At 38.6% G+C, this 21,143-nt stretch overlaps 1 protein-coding gene and 1 long non-coding RNA gene across 4 annotated transcripts in view; one reads left to right on the top strand and one right to left on the bottom strand.

Annotated features, from left to right (window-relative positions):
* Positions 1 to 21,143, bottom strand: part of LOC309484536 — a 312,401-nt gene that overhangs the window by 54,447 nt on the left and 236,811 nt on the right. The window lies entirely within an intron of this gene.
* The window catches only part of cdk14 (cyclin dependent kinase 14), a 180,217-nt gene that overhangs the window by 70,441 nt on the left and 88,633 nt on the right, over positions 1 to 21,143 (top strand). For all 3 annotated transcript variants that reach the window (XM_082150759.1, XM_082150761.1, XM_082150760.1), the window contains 2 exons: positions 3,610 to 3,704; positions 10,795 to 10,857. In XM_082150759.1, coding sequence (XP_082006885.1) covers positions 3,610 to 3,704; positions 10,795 to 10,857 — 158 coding nt within the window. The remainder of the gene's footprint in view (positions 1 to 3,609; positions 3,705 to 10,794; positions 10,858 to 21,143) is intronic.

Below are 21,143 nucleotides of genomic sequence, written 5' to 3'. Positions count from 1 at the left end.
AAGACTGCAGATCGCTATATGACACTGTTACTTTTGTATATTTAGAACGATTGTAGCTAAATATCTGTCGCCTGAACTATTAACCCAATACGAACACTAAACATTGGCTTTACAACAGTAGCCAAATCAAACACAAAACCATGTTTAGCATGCCTGTAGATAAACAAGCATGTAGATAAACAATACATAAGCTATAATCAAAGAATAATTTACACTGATCACATAAACGACAACAACCACGAACATTCCAAGTTCGCTGCGCTGGTGATATGTTTGTCGGATAAGTATGAATTAACGTTAGCATATAACAAACTGGTTTGTGGAGCCAAACAGCGTTGTCCTTCGTTTACTTCCTTGCTACAACGTACAATTAACAATACGAACTATTACAGGAAAACACAACGACGAAAAATAAATCATACTTACCGGTTGTGGCCCGTAAACAGTTTCTGTTTTTAAAGTTGGAACTGCTCCATCTTTCAGGACTAGCCGTTGTGCGAATCCTTCATCGGAGGAGGGGTTTATGTAAATATTGGGCTTAGTGATGTCAGCAAGCCCGCAGGAATGTGGTGTAGTCCCTACTGGCCGTTTTTTGTAGTTCTTAGAAATTGATTTCTTTAAAAGCAAATATCTCCCTTTGCTTTAAACTTTGAAAGTTGTAACTTTGCAGATGTTGTTTATGCTCAAACAGTTACACACTAACTAAAGTTAGAAAAGTGAAATCGTGTTTTACCACCCCTTTAAGAGCTAAAATTAGTCAGCTTTCACATTTTAACCATCTTTTTTTATTAGTAATCATTTTAACTAAGTAGTGTCATTTGATAAAATCCATTGATGATTTTTGTGCTGTTGATTTTTCCATTAGGAACATTTCAGGAAATTCCATTTCCTGTAGGATTATGTCATTCAGGAAGTAGTTTTTGTTAGTTAAAGAGATAAAAAATAAATAAATAACAGAATGGAAAGTGATATTGACGCGATATTGAGTGATATATAATAATTTAATACAACTTTATCATCAAAGCATGTATAATCAATTGAATTACTAAAACTAACAATTTAATAATTTATTAAACATTTTGCAATAATAGTGCCCTTTGAAAATGGTTTTATTCCATTAGATTTTTCCCAATATACGTGTTGTCTTATTAAAATGTTCTGGATTCAGTTTCATTATGATTTAATGCAACTATAATATAATCATCAACACCAACTGTGGTAAAATAATACATTCATAAAACTTTTAAAGATACACTATGTAACTTTTGGTGCGGTTAATAAACAGAACTGCTCCTTGCAGAAGAACATTGTAGCCGAAGCTTCTTTCCTCTCTTTATCTATATGACGAGTCTCTGTCTAAAATAGTCAGAATATAAACAGTTATTATAGGTTTATCGTAGTGATTCAGGATAAGACAAATTGGTAACACTTTATTTTACAGTGTCCTTGTTACATATGTTACATGTACTTACCATAGTAATAACAGTAAATTATGCATAATTACATGCAGCTAACCCTCAACCAAACCCTAACCCTATAGTAAGTACATGTAGTTGCTTAATATTACTCAGTACTTAAATATATAATTACACTGGAACAACGACACCTTAAAATAAAGTGTAACCGACAAATTCATGATCTTCTCGCTCTATGTTACATTGTGTACCTTTAAAATAAAACCAAATACTTGCAGATGTTTATGCTGCTGATTTCCCACAAGTGATGTCACTTCCTGTAGGATGATGTCATTCAGGAACTGACTTTTTTGCGAAAGATTAACAGGATTTAAAGCGATATTGATGTCACAATGGCTGTAATCAATATAATTTGATAAAAACTATAAATTGATTTAATAAAACGTAGTTTACATTATTTATTTACTCAGTATTTTCACATATGATATATATAATGGGCTTCACAGAAGGAATGACTCGCGTAATGAAGACGTTCCTCGTTTCACTCTCACTGAGACTCAGCGTTACTATCTCACTATCTGAGCTTTTTGTTGTGCCCTTGAAAAATTAATAGCATTTTCCAGTCTCGCAAATCTGTTTACTATTCATCATGAAACACGCTTGAAGTGTTGCTCGCTCCTTCTTTGTAGTAAATTGAAACATTCAGAGTGTTTTGTGCTCAAATGAGATGAGATTTCTGGGAATGGCTTGTTCTATGGCGATTGCGTTGTTGTAATTTGAAGAAAATAACACGTCTGATCTGAGAAATATGGAAAACACTCACAAAAATCATCAATTTAAATGAATGCTTTGTTGCTGACTTCTGAGGATTAGTGATTACGTTTAATTGCAGTGTTCATACATAACTGGTTAGCTGAAATAATAGACAGGAAGCTTAGCCTGAGGAGCCCTGAGAGCCGTTTCCCGTCCCCAGAGTGCCGGCTCTCTCCATTTCTCACAGATTTCCGCTCATCTCCGCCCTACTGGCAGTCTACAACATGTAAATGATCTGTAGCGGGATTCAGGAGCAGGTACTACTGAGACCTGGGAACGGTGTCATTTGTAGATGGCAACTGCATTTATGTGCAAATATGTGGAATTATAGTCATTTTGTCCTAATCAGCATTTTTATTTTCTGTGAATCTTTAAAGACACACTCACACTGTCACACACACACACGCACGCACGCACGCACGCACGCACGCACACACACACACACACACACACACACACACACACACACACACACACACACACACATTCTTGTACATCTATATTTATGAGGACATTCATTGACACAATGCAATCTCTAGCCGCTTACCCTAACCTTACCCATCACAACTAAGTGCCTAACCCGAACTCTGACCCTAAACCGACCCTTAACCTCATTATAACCTTATCCCTAAAACCAAGTCTTGACCCTCAAACAGGCCTTGAAAGGCTGAGGACCGGCCAAAATGTCCTCACTTTACTCTCTTTGTCCTCACTCCAATGGTCTAAAACAAACTGGTTCTCACAAAGATAGTTGTACACACGTTGGGTTTTCATGTTTTATGGGGATTTCCATAGACATAATGGTTTTTATACTGTGCTAACTGTATCTTCTATCCCCCTACACTAAACCTACTCATCACAGAGAACTTTCTGCATTTTTACATTTTCAAATAACATCACTTAGAATGATTTATAAGCTGTTTTCCTCATGAGGACAAAGAAATGTCCCCACAAGGAAAAGGATTTCGGATATTGCCGTCTTTGGGGGGAATATGGGTTTACCAGGCCACACACCCCCACAAAGATAGCAATACCAATAAAAAATTGTTTTGTCCCCATGAGGAAAACGGCTTATAAATCACTCCGCAGTAGTAGCAGTGCTTCGTCTTCTGAGAATATAGTTCCCAGTATGTATATGGTTAGAAGATGGCTGTGTCTCATGTATCAAAGTTTTAAGTATAATCAACTTGGTTCTACAAGTCACTTAAATTATATTAAGCTGACTTAAAAAAAAATTTAAAACATAAGTTGCCTTGACTTACTGATCACATAATTTTTTTTTTTACAGTGTATTCTACAATTTTAAAATGCACTTATCCAGTTCTTATAAGTCCCCTCATTGGTCAGATTGTGTTAATGAAGTGTTTGTGTTTCTCTCCAGCGTCTCTGCTGAAAGGCCTGAAGCACTCGAACATAGTGCTGCTCCACGACATCATCCACACGAAGGAAACCCTGACGCTGGTCTTTGAGTATGTGGTGAGTATCAGACATGCTGACCGGATGAAAATCAAACCTCTGCTGGCGCATTTGTTTCTTTTTATAAATAGTTTTTAATTCATTTTATTTTCTGTAACTCCACTCCAAAATGTCAGGAGTATTTTTATGTCGCACAACCACACATCTCCTGTTCCTGGGCCTCATGGAGCTGGTCTGGTCTCCTGTTTCTGAATAGTTTTGAAAGGTTTAAATGTGCTTTAGTCAGCATTACTTTACCTCGGGACTTTTCTTCCGCTTTGAACCTGGTGCCTGAACCGATCGGCCTCTTTATGTGTGCCCGATCCTGCAGCTCTGGCACTGTTTTTTTTATTAGAAAACTGTTTTCCTAACTCTTTCAAAGCCCCGCTCTTCATCTGTGGCTCACAGCGACAGGAACGTCTCACTGTTTTACACACAGACCTGCAATGAGACGCCGCCGCAGGCGTCAGAGCTGAGAATTAAAGCACATAGGAATAATTCAGCCATTTACTCACCTTCGTGTCGTTCTGTCCCTGTGTGACTTTCTGTCTTTCTTTCTTCTTTGAAACACAAAAAAAGATTGTTGGCAAAATGTCCAATCTTCTAGCCTGGGAAAACCCAGACAACTTCTGGCAAATTTAGATTTGCTCTGCAAGTAGTCTGGCTAAGAGCTCATTCAAGCCCATTTCTAATCCATCCAAATCGAGGCACCAATCAGAAACGTTGGGCACCAATCTTTACACGATGACGATCGCTCTGATTGGTTTTAGGTCGATCCAATTGCGCCCAGAGGCATTTGAGCGACGTCCGTTGGTGAAGCGCACTCAACTTTTAAATGCATTATTATATTCAAATTGCAAACACATGAGGACAGTCTCCATGAAAGACCCACTGGCAGATGAACGTGCTGCTACATTTCTCTCCGAAACAGTAGGAAATTAGATTTAATAGAGGATTTTAACTGTGACAAGATGATTGACAGGGCAGTTTACGTGACAGGACGCACGCGACAGATCCGTCTGATAAAGATGACGAAGTAGTATGTCCCAAAGCTTGCCTACTTTTTTGCTACACATTCAAAAGTAAATACCTTTTCTTCACAAAAAGAGTACATACTTTTATGGCGTAGTGTAACTTAGGGACGCAGCATATGGCTTTACACGATGACGATCGCTCTGATTGGTTTTAGGTCTATCCAATTGCTCCCAGAGGCATTTGAGCGACGTCCGTTGGTGACGCCCCTTTGGAAATGAGTTATTAATGAAGCTTTGCCAGACCATAACTCAGTTACTACTGAGAATGGTCTGGTTTTAACCAGGCTACCAATCTTCTGTTTTCCATATAACACAACTGCACAGTGATTTATACTGTCAAGCTCTAGAAATCACCTTAAAAACACCATTACAGTTGTACAAATGACGTACAGACTATATTTTAAGTGTTCTAAAGTCATATTATAGATTGAAATAATACGTTTTTAAATTAAATTAAAACCTGTATTGACCATTTTGATGATACTTTTAATGGTGTTTAAGTTTTGAAATAATAAATGTGGTCCTAGTCACTTCCTACTAATTATAATAGCATGAAATAAACATGAATGAACATCCGAAGATATGTTGTTTCAACCACGGAAAGTCGTCGATACACACCATTTTTCAAGTTCAAGTCCACCGACGTACTAACTCTCTTGTCTGGTTTGTCAGACGGAGAAAAATGGCGGATTCAGCGTTATGATTAGTCACATCACCTGTCAATCAAACTCTGAGTTCCGGATGTAAAAACTCCATTCATTTTTCCATAGGGAAACTGATTTTGAATGGTAACTTATAAACCTTTAAAGACAGACCTACTGTGAGCTAAGGTTGTTAATTGATAGTGTTTGCTTCTGTTGAAGCCATCAGCGCATTATTTCAGCTTATTTTGTAAAAAATTTAACAGCAGAATTCCTAGTGAAAAACTACATTACCCATAATGCTCCACAGAAAATTATACAAACAGAGTCTAAAAAAGCAACACGCTTCAAAATAGCTCTTTAGTTCCGCCCACTCCCATGAAGCTTAAAATATATTGTTTTTATACATATAATCAACATTTGTAAATGAGTTATTTTATATTTCTCTATTGTTTTAAATTCGATTATGCTGTTCTCAATGCTTCATGGGATTGTAGTTCCTTCCCTCATTAAAACTGTTAAGTTCACAGTCTTGTATCTTTGTATTTTTGTTCGATTTAATTTTTGTTGTTGCTTCAAATCAAAGTTTGTAGCGTTATGATTCACTTCATAGCTTATTGGTTTGGTTCATGGCTTATAGCTGTTTAACGAAGAATATTTTTAAATCCCTATGAGAAAAATGTATGAAAAAAAAAAAAATATAAATACTTCCGGAACCAGTGCAGCTGAAAAAGGGGCGGGCACTGTTGCACTCTATTATAACTATAGTTTTTGGACAAACTATTCCTTTAATGAAAATAAAGGTGTTCAATCTGAAAGTTATATGCAGAAATAGGGAGAGATATAAAACGTTTGCTGATAGTAAGGTTCTGTATGTGAGAATGATGTATGCAGTATTAGTGTGATAAATCATTACAGTTCCCATTTGCCTCTGCGCTCTCTTAAAGGTCCCGCTCGTCTGAAGCAGGTACAGAAATGCCAGTTTAATTGTTAATGAGCCTCCGGGACGGTCTGTGTCTGTCTGTAGGGAACGTCTGGTCAGGAAGTTCAGCTTCTCTTCCCTGCTGCGAAAAAGTCAGCAGCCTAGGGCTAGTTCTGGCTGCTTTTATGTCTCTTGGATTTGATTTTATGTTTGTTGTACATTTTTGATATATATATATATATATACATACAGACCCTTTCCAAAAAATTAGAATATCATGGAAAAGTTTATTTATTTCAATAATTCCATTCAAATCGTTAAACTTCCATAGATTATAGATGCAGGGCCCACAACTTAAACGATTTCAAGTATTTAGTTGTTTATTTGTACATAATTTGGGCTTCCAGCTCATAAAACCCACGAAAACAGGATTTCAAAAAATTTGAATATTACATGAAATCACACAGTAATTACACAGTGATACCATGGTCATTGAAGCAGGTTTTGGTTATTTTGGCAGTGTGGACAGGTGCAAATCCTGCTGGAAAATGAAGGAAGCATGAAGTGCTCTGGAAATGTCCTGGTAGACGGCTGCGTTGACTCTGGATTTAATAAAGCACAGTGGACCAAAGTCCTCTTTTCTGATGAGAGCAAATTTTGCATCTCATTTGGAAACCAAGGTCCCAGAGTCTGGAGGAAGAATGGAGAGACACACAATCCAAGATGCTTGAAGTCCAGTGTGAAGTTTCCACAGTCTGTGTTGGTTTGGGGAGCCGTGTCATCGGCTGGTGTTGGTCCACTGTGCTGTCCACTCAATGCTTCCTTCATTTTCCAGCAGGATTTGCACCTGCCCACACTGCCAGAAGAACCAAAACCTGGTTCAATGACCATGGTATCACTGTGTAATTACTGTGTGATTTCATGTAATATTCAAATTTTTTGAAATCCTGTTTTCGTGGGTTTTATGAGCTGGAAGCCCAAATTATGTACAAATAAACCACTAAATACTTGAAATCGTTTAAGTTGTGGGCCCTGAATCTATAATCTATGGAAGTTTAACGTTTTGAATGGAATTATGGAAATAAATAAACTTTTCCATGATATTCAAATTTTTTGGAAATGGTCTGTGTATATATATATATATAGTAAAATATCTAAATAAGTTAAAAGCAAATTAAAATGAATAACTTAAATGACATGTATTTTTATTATTTATTAGATTTGTTTATTTATTGGATATGATGCCAGCAGTAATTAAACCAGTTAAACCATCTGTTATTTTATCCCGAAAATTGTGCTTTATAGTTTAAATCCATGAAGAGCTCAAGACTTGTGCACAATGATAAAATTAGTTTTTGACAAAGGTTAAAATAAATGAGAAGCGTTGTGAAAGTACAGTATCAGCGTTCACAGATCCCAGACAGGTTTTCTAACAGGAACCCCTGAGTTAGATGTTAAACACATTTGATTTAGATAGATTTTTGTCTTTTTACTACTTTTCCTTTCCTTACAGTTTTCCTGATCTGTACAGTAAGCAAAAGCAGACACTGATCTGAGGGTCAGGAGAACATGCACTTTCTAACTCAATAACTCAATGCTTTCATGTTCTCAGCAAATGCTGTTCTTAACATTAAAAAATAATTGTCCACTCAAAGGATGCACTTGACTTTTAATAAAGTGCACTTTTAAATTGACAGGAGCTAATTGGTCCCCGGGAAGGAAAACCGGTCGTAGGTTTAAACTCCTGTCAGGCGTGACACTTGATCTGATGCATCACAGAAAGAAAAGAGCACTTGTTAAATGTGTTTTCTCTGAATGTCAATGCACACTGTGACTCTGACCTCCCGTCATTGATCCGTGTCACAGTCTAAAGGGAAGATTGGTGCCTTCCCTGATTAGCTTTATATGTTGTGCTGTTTTTGCATCTCTGATATAACTTATTACTTCATACTGTTTTTTTGTTTTTGTTTTTTTCAGGAATGTATCCTCTCGCTAAATTGGATGAGCGTGAAATTGCGGCTCGAGTCTGATTTATTCATGAGAGCTAAGCTAACACGTCGGGGTGTCAAAGAAAACAATCAAAACACTAAGATTGGACAACGGCTCAGCTATTGATAGCTTTGGTCCGTTGAGAGATTCGAACCACAGCTTAGTTATTAATCTGAGACCACCGCTGTGATCTCATCAGAGTCATTTCGGTGAGAAAATGCACTCGGGCTGAATGCGGACGCATTTAGATGCGGGCCGCGAGCAAACAGAAGGTTTCGCACTGAGGAAATCAATTCATTTTCCACGGCGAGCAGTTAATAATGATTGACGGCGACGGACAGGCATATCTGAAGCCCGTTTGAGTGAGAGACTGCATTATTCATGAAAGGAAACACGTTTATCTGCGGTGCGGGACGGGTAGCAGCGGGTGTTTGCAAATATCAGCGGCCCTCCAGCGCCGCAGGTCTGTGGGCAGAGTAAAGACCGAGGAGAGCATTGTGGGTAATTCTTTCTCCCCCCGACTGTATTTACATGCACAGCGACGCGGCCCACAAAGCCTCTCGCACCTTCAGACTGTCACGTTACTGAGCCTGTGGAAAGAGGCCGAGAGCTTCTGGTCTCACCGATACAGGAAATTATTCCAGTTTGACACACAGGAAGTGTGTGTGTGAAGCCATCCGATTGCATTCTGTATATATGTGACCCTGGACCACAAAACCAGTCACATGGGTCAATTTTTTGAAATTGAGATTTAAAGATCACCTGAAAGCTGAATAAATGAGCTTTCCATTGATGTATGGTTTGTTATGATAGGAAAATATTTGGTCGAGATACAACTATTGAAAAAAAATCGAAACATTGAGAAAATCTCCTTTAAAGTTGTTCATTTATGTTGGCGATTGTGCAGCATTCACTCACACAAATAAATGTTTTAAATATTTACGGTAGAAAATTTACAAAATATCTTCATGGAACATGATCTTTACTTAATATCCTAATGATTTTTGGCATAAAAGGAAAATGGATCATTTTGACCCATATAATGTATTGTTGGATATTGCCACAGATATACCCGTGCGACTCGAGACTGGTGACGTGATCCAGAGTCACATATTAGGGCTGTTGATTTAGTGAGTTAATTTAATTTAATTAAATAGTTATGGAATTATTAAATTATTAACGCATGTTTTTGCCCCGAATAGCACGAGTGCAAATGTGATGTTGATTTTATACAACAGTTCAATAAATAAGAAGTTAATATTGTTTTATAATTTAGACAATAATTTGCTAAATTTTGATTTTGTTCGAATCAATCGGGTGAACCAATGATTTAATGGCCTATTCATGAGGACAAGTAAGTGAGGATAGGAGCAGGCTTCACTCAATGCATATACTTATAAACTTGAATAGTGCTGGCCTGGATAATTATAATACGTAAAGTAGGAGAGAGGCCGCACTATGCATATATATACTTTTATTTGCACAGACGCGTTTCGGCGCGTGCCTTCTTCAGTGTGAAGAAGGCACGCGCCGAAACACGTCTGTGCAAATAAAAGTATATATATGCATAGTGCGGTCTCTCTCCTACTTTACCTATTCATAAGGACAGACATGGGCCCTGTCCCAAATGGCACACTTCATATGCACTTTCGGTCTTGTGGGCTAATGGCTGCCGCGTGTGTGTTGTCCACGAGACCGTAGGGTGTCCCATCTGTCATTTTAGGTTTCAGAAGGGTGCTCACGTCACGAGCGATCCCTTTGCGGTTGATATGCGCTCTCGATGCACACTTTTGCCGAGCTCTGCAACCGACTTCTTCCCGACAGTCAAAGTGGCGTTACGTCACGAAAGTGCGGACTCGTAGGAAGTCCGCACTTTCTTCTGCTCATCAAGCCTGCATTTATTTGATCAAAAATACAGAAAAAAAATGTAATATTGTGTGATATATTATTACAATTTAAAATAATTGGTTTTCAATTTATTATACTTTAAATTATCATTTATTTCTGCGATGCAAAGCTGAATTTTCAGGATCATTACTCCAGTCTATCACATGATCCTTTAGAAATCATTCTAATATTCTGATTTATTATGAGTGTTGGACACAGTTCTGCTGCCTAATATATTTGATGAATAAAAGGTTAAAAAGAACTGCATTTATTCAAAATAAAAAAATATTTTCTAATAATATAAATCTTCTTTACTAGCACTTTTTATCAATTTAACACATCCTTGCTGAATAAAAGTATTGATTTATTTCTATTTTTATCTCTAAACTATTATTTTAAACACAATATTACCGTTTTTTTCTGTATTTTTGATCAAATAAATGCAGGCTTGATGAGCAGAAGAAACTTCTTTCAAAAACATAAAAAATAGTAATGTGTCCAAACTTTTGGCCTGAAATGTATATATAAAATAAAAAAAGGTCTATTTTAGTATTTTGAAGCAGTTCATGAGATTTTGTTTAGAGTGTGTGTCTCCTGTCACTGCCTCATGTCCCTCTTCTCTCTCTCTCTCTGTTCAGCACACAGATCTGTGTCAGTACATGGACAAACATCCCGGGGGTCTCCATCCAGACAACATCAGGGTGAGGGAGATTCTGCTCACTTTGTTTGCTTTGTTCTTCAAGCTTCTTTTAGCTGATTTTGAGATGAAATGGCTCTGGTCAAATCCTGGTTTGTTGTGCTGTTATCACAGGGAATTATACACATATTGTTCTAATATTCATATTGCATACAAATGGCAAGCTTCAATCTGATTGGATAGATTTATACAACAGGTTATTATGTGTGTGATGATATAAAAAAAATTCTTTTGCCGTATTTTACCTTATTTTTACATATTTTACATGAATTGGTTTTAGTGACAATCAAAGAGTGGTGCCTCTGATTGGATATAATTTATATCATACTGTGACTTCTGACTTCATGTTTATTTATTTATATATTTTATTTATTTACTTATTCATTTATAAAACATTTTTTATCGTATAACCTGTCAAAATCAGAGAAATTGTCACTGGTTTTGTGATGTTCATAGTATTGAATCTTTCAAGCTTTTTTTCTCGTCTCCTCTAAATGTCATTGCTGGCTTGATTAGCTCGTTTCAGTATTAGTGTTTATTTCCTGTGCAGTGTGGGATCGGTCTAGTGAGACGTGGAGTGTACGGTTCTGATTCTGACGCATGGATTGAGTCTCGAGTAAAGACCTTCCAGGCCTCTGTGATTTCCCCCTCTGTTCTCCGTTCTGCAATCAGAAGTAGAGCAGAAGTCGTGTGAGTTCAGACTGTGACCCATTTAGCGGCTTCCTCGCCCTCATCTGTCAGTCTGCGTGGAGTCTCTTCAGTTGAGCTCAGATAATCAGACCAGAACCAATGATTTGATCTTTTAAAATGACTTGTGAATGCAGCGTGAGCTCCTCCAGCGAGCGTCTGGCCTGTAACACGAGACTTTCGTGCGCATGTTTAATTGAGCGGTAAGACCACACACTCGCAGAGAAAGTGCAGTGTGTTTTCTGACTTCAGAATGTTTTGTTAGAGTTCAGAAGGAAGAAACGACCTGGGAGAACAGACTTGTGTTTAAAGCTGAGGTCTGACAATTTTGGAATGTCTCATAACCCAATTTAATCTGAACTTTTAATACAGTATACCATATTTTCCGGAATATAATATATATATTTTTTTTTCATCTTAAATGTGCTGCGACTTAAAGGGATACTTCACCGATTAGCATTAAGCTTTGTATCAGTAGAAACCCAGTAGTATTTTCGAATGACCGAGAGATTTCTATATTGTGTGTCTAGAAAAAAGCCTCCGATGGCATTTAGCGTCAAATGAGGCTTTTGTGTCCAGAGGCGAGAGACTCCAGCCAGTAGGAGGAGCTCGTTCCGCATGTCTTCAACCCGCCCATAGGGGGATCTCACCATAAAACGCCGTCTTTTCAGTTTCGAGTCGACTAGTAGCCTAGTTGTGTCATTTCTTCCGACACTGCCCTCTGTAACCGGTAGGCGTGGCTTGGGAGTGGCCTCGTAGGGCAGCGAAACAAGTGCATTCTGGGAGTTGTTGTCTTTTTTTTTCTTTTTTTTTTACTGTTTATTTGACAGAGACAGCGCACAATTTAAAAAATTGCACCAGAGTTAGCTAACAGCTAATTTGCATCTGTTGTCCCTGGACAGGTAGACAAAACAAAAACAAAAGACACAAAACAACCACTAAACAACAAATACACTACATACATTTACAAAAAAATACATATTATCCATCAATTCAAAATTGATAAAAACAGTTTGATGTATACATCAAATACAAAATACAGAAAATACAATGCAATCATTAGTGGTGACACTCTTGTGCTGAGTTTAGCCAAATTTTGAGGCTGGCTTTAAATACTGAGTTTCTAATGTTTGTGGGTTTTGAGTTCCACTTCCCCACTACTTTAACAGAGAAGGCGGATTGACCAAAGGTTGTCTTTCTAAAATGCGGTACCAAATCACCCCTAGTTGATGCTCTAGTTCTACAGGCACTGCCACTGCCAGAGAATACTATGCATCCTCTAAGAGGAGGGGGGTGCAAGATCATGAATAACTTTATTAATTGAGAAGGTTATATTTTTTCAGGATATTACAATGATGATAATCCTTAGGTTTTTTGTCTAATATTTTTCTAATTTGTTTGTAAAGTGAATACATTGGCTTGAGCGTAGTCAGTCCTGCCTGTGACCAGGTTGTTATACAGTAAGACATCCATCCATCCATCCATCTTCTTCCGCTTATCCGGGGCCGGGTCGCGGGGGCAGCAGTCTAAGCAGGGATGCCCAGACTTCCCTCTCCCTAGACACTTCCTCCAGCTCTTCCGGGGGGACACCGAGGCGTTCCCAGGCCAGCCGGGAGACATAGTCCCTCCAGCGTGTCCTAGGTCTTCCCCGGGGTCTCCTCCTGGTGGGACATGCCCGGAACACCTTCCCGGGAAGGCGTCCAGGAGGCATCCGGAAAAGATGCCCGAGCCACCTCAGCTGGCCCCTCTCGATGTGGAGGAGCAGCGGCTCTACTCTGAGCTCCTCCCGAGTGACTGAGCTTCTCACCCTATCTCTAAGGGATCGCCCAGCCACCCTGCGGAGAAAGCTCATTTCGGCCGCCTGTATCCGGGATCTTGTCCTTTCGGTCATAACCCACAGCTCATGACCATAGGTGAGAGTAGGAACGTAGATTGACCGGTAAATCGAGAGCTTCGCCTTACGGCTCAGCTCCTTCTTCACCACGACAGACCGGTACAGCGACCGCATTACTGCAGAAGCTGCACCGATCCGTCTGTCAATCTCCCGTTCCATCCTTCCCTCACTCGTGAACAAGACCCCAAGATACTTGAACTCCTCCACTTGAGGCAGGAACTCTCCACCAACCTGAAGCGGGCAAACCAACCTTTTCCGACTGAGAACCATGGCCTCGGATTTGGAGGTGCTGATTCTCATCCCAGCCGCTTCACACTCGGCTGCAAACCGTCCCAGTGCATGTTGAAGGTCCTGGTCTGATGGGGCCAACACGACAACATCATCCGCAAAGAGCACAGATGAAATTGTGTGGTCCCCAAACCTGACCCCCTCCGGCCCCTGGCTGCGCCTAGAAATTCTGTCCATAAAAGTTATGAACAGAACCGGCGACAAAGGGCAGCCCTGCCGGAGTCCAACATGCACCGGGAACAAGTCTGACTTACTGCCGGCAATGCGAACCAAGCTCCTGCTCCGGTCGTACAGGGACCGGGTAGCCCTTAGCAAAGGGCCCCGAACCCCATACTCCCAGAGCACCCTCCACAAGATGCCACGAGGGACACAGTCGAATGCCTTCTCCAAATCCACAAAGCACATGTGGATTGGTTGGGCAAACTCCCATGAACCCTCCAGCACCCTGTAGAGGGTATAGAGCTGGTCCAGTGTTCCACGACCAGGACGAAAACCACACTGTTCCTCCTGAATCCGAGGTTCTACTATCGGCCGGATTCTCCTCTCCAGTACCCTGGAATAGACTTTCCCGGGGAGGCTGAGAGTAAGACAAATGGGGAAAAATCATCTAAGGTCTTGATGACCTTACTAACTTGTTTTTTGAAGGTCAAATTTGTGTCAATTATGATGCCTAAATATTTGGCATCGTATTAGTACAAATCGTACAAATATTAGTCTTTCATCCACATGAGCCAAAAATAAATTTTCTGGCTTTTCTCAGTCTAGAAGGCACCAACTTCTAAAATAATTTCACATTTCTACTACATAAATGACCCAATTTAAATACACATTCATCTTTCCAGCGGTGAAATATCACTTTAAGGCTTGTGACACACCAAGCCGATGCTAAAGAACTAGCGGAGACGGTACTCGTTGATTCTCTGATGTTTACAGCTAAATGCTTTATGTGCAAATGCTTCCTCTCAGCACTGTTTGCTAGTGAAGCTGGAGACATGCATTTATGAAGATGCTAAAAGAATCCTTTGAGTTTCTTTGTGCAACAAGTTAAATGTTCATTTTGCATCGCCAAAGTTGGCATTTTGCTCCTGCTGGTGGATGTTGTAACTACACCAATTTGCAGGCCAAAAGCTTCAATCTCTATTGACTCGTGCATTTATAGATGTAGATGTATTTTCTAATGAGTAATTGACTGTGGTACTTATGTGACATAAATGGACAACACAGTCTTTATATGATAAAAATTCTCCTTGAAATCAATAAAACAGTTAATTCATGACAATGCTCGCAATGATTTCGTAGAAAGTTGCCGTGAAATGAGAGTCATTTATGGTGCGTCGGAGTGAAAGTAAGAGGTGATGGAGCGAATGAGGCCATGGAGCAGAAGGCTGGTGGGGAAGCGGGTGTTGCTTATGTAATTCATCAGGTTTTTTGTCACTGTGGATTTACATAAATAAAGTATTTATCCCGTTCGCTCCCTCATTGAAATTCAAACCAATAGAGAATTCATGATAAATGACAAGCTGACAGAAAGAGACTGAGAGAAGCTCACCTGAAACAGGAACGGCCCGCAGTCAGAGCCGAGATGTTTCCCTTCGTTCAGTGTTTGCACAGTGTTCCCTGACGGGCTGCAAGTCACACCGGTTTAAAGAACAGAGCCGATTGTCACCAGGATTCCTCTGGTTAAATTAGATGTGTAAGGACAGCGAGGTCCAGATCAGTGAGATTCAGAGGATCATTTTATGGCTAATATAATGTCTTATTTCTCATGCATTTAGAGCAGTGACGCTCCACTGAACTCTTGGAGAACTTGGCTTAGAAGAGCTTGTTCTGCTGCTTGTGCTACTTTTGGCAAATAGATCACAGAAAAAAGTTACAAAAGTAGCATTCTTTACTTAGTTTAATTTAGCTGTATTTTCAGGATATTGTGCAACTAACAAAGTTTTTTAAAGGCATTATCTGTGTTCACTGAGAACGATCTGAAACGGTTCAACTTTTGGAGTCCAATAAATGTATGTCTTAAAACATTGGACCATTAGATGAATCTACCATATACTCTGTGTGTGTGTGTGTGTGTGTGTGTGTGTGTGTGTGTGTGTGTGTGTGTATATATACACACACAGTATATGGTAGATTCATCTAATGGTCCAATGTTTTAAGACACATATTTATATTAATATAAGATTAATCACATCTAGCATAAAAGTTTGTGTTTATATAATATATGTGTGTATGTATATGTACACACACACACACACACACACACACACACACACACACACAGACACATGTGTGTGTGTAACACAAGACTGTATACATTATATTGTATTGACAATAAAGTTGAATCTAATCTAAATTATCTTAGACAATATAAATGTACTTGTAAAGCCACACTGCATAAGATATTAAAGTGGAATTCAGTATATCTTACCACACTAGCAGAACATGTATTTTTAACCCGTGTAAAACAAAATAAACATGTAATAAAGACACAATCCATGAAAACATGTCTTAATATCTGATTCAGCGACGCTTCACAAGTACATTTAACTTGTTTTTTTAACTGGAAAACGAGACAAAAGTACGAATATAAATATGATTTTTGCAGTGTAGGGGCAGGATAAGCATGTGTGGTAGTTAACACCTCTTTAAATGCTTCTTCTGTTCTGTTCTCTTGCACTTCATCTGTCTGTTTTTAACACAAGAGCGTGTCCTTAGTGTCTTAATGTTTACTGGAGCGCTCGTCTTCAAACCGCCTCCTCAAGCATCAACCAGATCCAAGATGGCAGTAAGTAGCGATTAGCTCCCACAGTCACGAGCAAACACGCCACACAAGGGCTACAGTTTTAATTCCGCCCATTAGCTCGAGCTGATTCATTCGCTCAGATCTGCGTTCACCAAACACGCTAATAAAAGCCATTAGACTCTCTGCTGCAGGTTGGAGGGAATTAGCATTTGAAAGGGAGCGCTCAGGGCGCTAGCTGCTAATGTAATTACTGGTCAAGCAGCAGAGAGAGGACGTCCCACACCAGACCCGAATCTGGGCTGCCGGCCAAGCAGACCTCCTGCGCATATGCCGCTCTCGCTCCAGAAATAACAGGATATTTTCAGAGTCCTCGTTACGCGGGAGTTCGTTACATTGATTCGCTCGACACGTCGGGCTGGTTTAATGAGAATGCTTAAATGAATTAATTGATAATGACAGCCGGCCCAACCTCAGGAGAAGTGCAATCAGACGAGGTCCTGTAGTCCATGTGCTTTACTACAGCGTCTGTGTTACAGTCTCATCTATCTATCTATCTATCTATCTATCTATCTATCTATCTATCTATCTATCTATCTATCTATCTATCTATCTATCTATCTATCTATCTATCTATCTATCTATCTATCTATCTATCTATCTATCTACAGTATCTATATCTATCTATCTATCTATCTATCTATCTATCTATCTATCTATCTATCTATCTATCTCTCTCTCTTTCTCTCTATCTATCTATCTATCTATCTGTCTGTCTATCTATCTATCTATCTATCTATCTATCTATCTATCTATCTATCTATCTATCTATCTATCTATCTATCTATCTATCTATCTATCTATCTATCTATCTGTCTATCTATCTATCTATCTATCTATCTATCTATCTATCTATCTATCTATCTATCTCTCTTTCTCTCTCTCTATCTATCTATCTATCTATCTATCTATCTCTGTCTGTCTGTGTATCTATCTATCTATCTATCTATCTCTCTATCTATCTATCTATCTATCTATCTATCTATCTCTCTTTCTCTCTATCTATCTATCTATCTATCTATCTATCTCTGTCTGTCTGTGTATCTATCTATCTATCTATCTATCTATCTATCTATCTATCTATCTCTGTCTGTCTGTGTATCTATCTATCTATCTATCTATCTATCTCTCTATCTATCTATCTATCTATCTATCTATCTATCTATCTATCTCTCTTTCTCTCTATCTATCTATCTATCTATCTATCTCTGTCTGTCTGTGTATCTATCTATCTATCTATCTATCTCTCTATCTATCTATCTATCTATCTATCTATCTATCTATCTATCTATCTATCTCTGTCTGTCTGTGTATCTATCTATCTATCTATCTATCTATCTATCTATCTATCTATCTATCTATCTATCTATCTATCTATCTATCTTTCTCTCTCTCTATCTATCTATCTATCTATCTCTCTTTCTCTCTATCTATCTATCTATCTATCTATCTCTGTCTGTCTGTGTATCTATCTATCTATCTATCTATCTATCTATCTATCTATCTATCTATCTATCTATCTATCTATCTATCTATCTCTCTTTCTCTCTATCTATCTATCTATCTATCTCTCTTTCTCTCTATCTATCTATCTATCTATCTATCTATCTATCTATCTATCTATCTATCTATCTATCTATCTATCTATCTATCTGTCTGTCCATCTGTCCATATATCCATCCATCCTTCTGCCTATCTATCTATCTATCTATCTATCTATCTATCTATCTATCTATCTATCTATCTATCTATCTATCTTTCTTTCTGTCTGTCTGTCTGTCTGTCTGTCTGTCTGTCTATCTATCTCTCTATCTATCTGTCTGTCTGTCGTCTGTCTATCTATCTATCTCTCTATCTATCTATCTATCTGTCTGTCTGTCTGTCTGTCTGTCTATCTATGTCTCTATCCCTCTATCTATCTATCTGTCGTTCTATCATTCTGTCTTTTATTCTATTGTTCTATCTATCCTTCAAAATTCAACGCTTTTTTAACCTTTTTTTTTTTAAACAAGGTTTTGTCAGGCTGGCGTTCCTGGATTATCTGGACAAACTTAGCTTTTCTTGTTAAAAATGACATTTATATGAATTTCAATTAATTTTACTTCCTTACATTGGGATTCAAATTTAAATCATGTCGCTACATCAATTACAATTCAAATCAAAATCAGCAATTAAGGTGGAATTTAAAAGACTTTCTCAATTCAATTCTGGCACCAAAAATCCCAACAGCAGTGTGTTTGTGAACATCCGTCATCCGGATAGTGTATTTGCAGGAGCAGCGTGAGGCCGGCTGCATTTTCAAGAAGGTTTCAAGCTTAATGGGACAATCACAGTTGTTTAGTCGATCATCCCACGAACCATCTGACGAAACAAACAAAGCCTTGCATTTAAAGACACAATCAGGGACATAAATTGTTGTGCAGTTGCACTAATGGTCCATCAGTCTGATGGCATATACTGATTTTAGCAGCGCTCTTCCTTCATAAATGCTCTGCCGGACGTCACGTTCAGGAAGACGGCCGATCATGTTGCAATGCATCAGAAGTAATTTGATCTAAGTGAGGTTTGCTGCTAACCTGCTGTTGTTGGATTTCAGATGCTGGTGTCCAAATCTTATAGTATCTATAGTGAATTTCACAATACTTGTGACTGACTTTTTTTTTTACGAAGCAGGTCAGAGTTTTACTGTAATGTTTGATAGATAGATAGATAGACAGATAGATAGACCTTTAGTCACCACCCCCACCAATGGTGGGTCACTCAGAAAACAACAGGCCAATCAGAAGAGAGGCTCATGAATATTAAGTAGGTAGGCCAAAATCGGCCTGTTCTTGGCAGAGCTCCTGAGAAACGAGCTGTAAAAATATATTGAGATGGTTTTTGGTACTTATACTGCAAATATAGATTCTTAAGGACATCAAAACCTAAAATAAAACTTCAGAAAGGTGTACAATATGGGACCTTTAAAGGTACCAAAATAAAAATATGAAAATAACATGCAAACTTCTTACAAAAAGTAGTACAAAGCAACAACTTCAACAAACAAACAAACAAACAAAGCAATTTTTTTTAAGAACAAAGCAACATATGAAGAACAAAGAAAGACATTACTTAGAACAAGTGTCCGGTCCATTTGTTTGCATTTAAACTACAAGACTTTTATTTTGACATCACACAGGATCATATTTTCTGTAATCAGCCACCAATCAGCTCTCTTAGTCATGAGACGAAAAAGGGGAGTTGAATTGGCTTCACTGTCGAAACATTATGCTAATATACTATATACACAATATTGTCCCTCTGCTTGTTCTCAGACAGGCGTGAGATCTCTGAGCTTCACTCACGAGACTCGTGTTGGACTGGAGACTGAGAGAGCAGGTGTGGAGTTGATGGCCCATTGACACGCCACATTAGAAACTGATTCTCCAGCAGATGTGAGAGACTCTCTGGTTCATTTAGCAGCCATTCTGCTTCTTCCAGCACTAACTTAAGACAGTCTTTAGTCAAATCAGTCACTGAATTTCTCCTTGAAGGTGGATTTTATCCACTGCAAAATAACAGATAATCAGTTATTATAACAGAGTAAGTATGAATGAGAAATAAACGGGTCATTCAGTCAATAGAAACTATTAATTTTTGTATTTTCTTTTGTTTCATATAAGACTTACACTTAAAGGGTAACTCTCGCCGAAAGTGAACCTAGGCTCTTTTTTGTTAATCCACCCGAGGCAAACTTTCATTTAAAAGCATAATTAGGATGGAAACGGCACTTTTAAGTTTGACCGTATTTTCATTTTCGGTCAAATTGCCTTTTGAATGCTTGTGGCTCGACTATGATAGCATCAAAATCGCTATTTTTAAAACACTAAGAAGGCTCGACACAACATGAAACTGTGCTGGACGTCTCACCAGAGGCTCTACACATGAACTCCAGCATTGAGAACAGTGTTTGTGTACACAGAGTTTACTAAAAAGAAAGATTTTGTACGACTCACTTTATCAGTTAGTGTTTCCGGCCGCCGTGTCAGTCAAAAATAGTCGATCTCCGAATGCAACGTAACAGGGAGGAGAGTAAAGATGGAAAGCTCCTAAAGCTTAGTTCCATATAAATTGACGGATAATTTGTTGTTTTGTCGTTAGTGAAAATCAATATTGACCTTGTATTTGAAAAAGGATCCTCATATAAGAAGCAATACTAAAATTCAGAGTCAGTTCATTCACATTCGGAGATCGACTATTTTTGACTGACAAAATGGCGGCGGCCGGAAACACTAACTGATAAAGTGAGTCGTACAAAATCTTTCTTTTTAGTAAACTCTGTGTACACAAACACTGTTCTCAATGCTGGAGTTCATGTGTAGAGCCTCTGGTGACACTTCCAGCACAGTTTCATGTTGTGTCGAGCCTTCTTAGTGTTTTAAAAATAGCCATTTTGATGCTATCATAGTCGAGCCCCAAACACTCCCATTCAAAAGGCATTTTGACAGAAAACTAAAATACGGTCAATCTTAAAAGTGCCGTTTCCATCCTAATTATGCTTTCACACAAAAGTTTGCCTCGGGTAGATTCACAAAAAGAGGGTTCATAGGTTCCTAGGTTCAATTTTGGCGAGAGTTACGCT

The sequence above is a fragment of the Leuciscus leuciscus genome, assembly GCF_965113295.1.
Source record: "Leuciscus leuciscus genome assembly, chromosome: 20".
In the NCBI taxonomy this organism is placed as follows: domain Eukaryota; kingdom Metazoa; phylum Chordata; class Actinopteri; order Cypriniformes; family Leuciscidae; genus Leuciscus; species Leuciscus leuciscus.
This window is presented reverse-complemented; position numbering and strand designations above follow the sequence as displayed.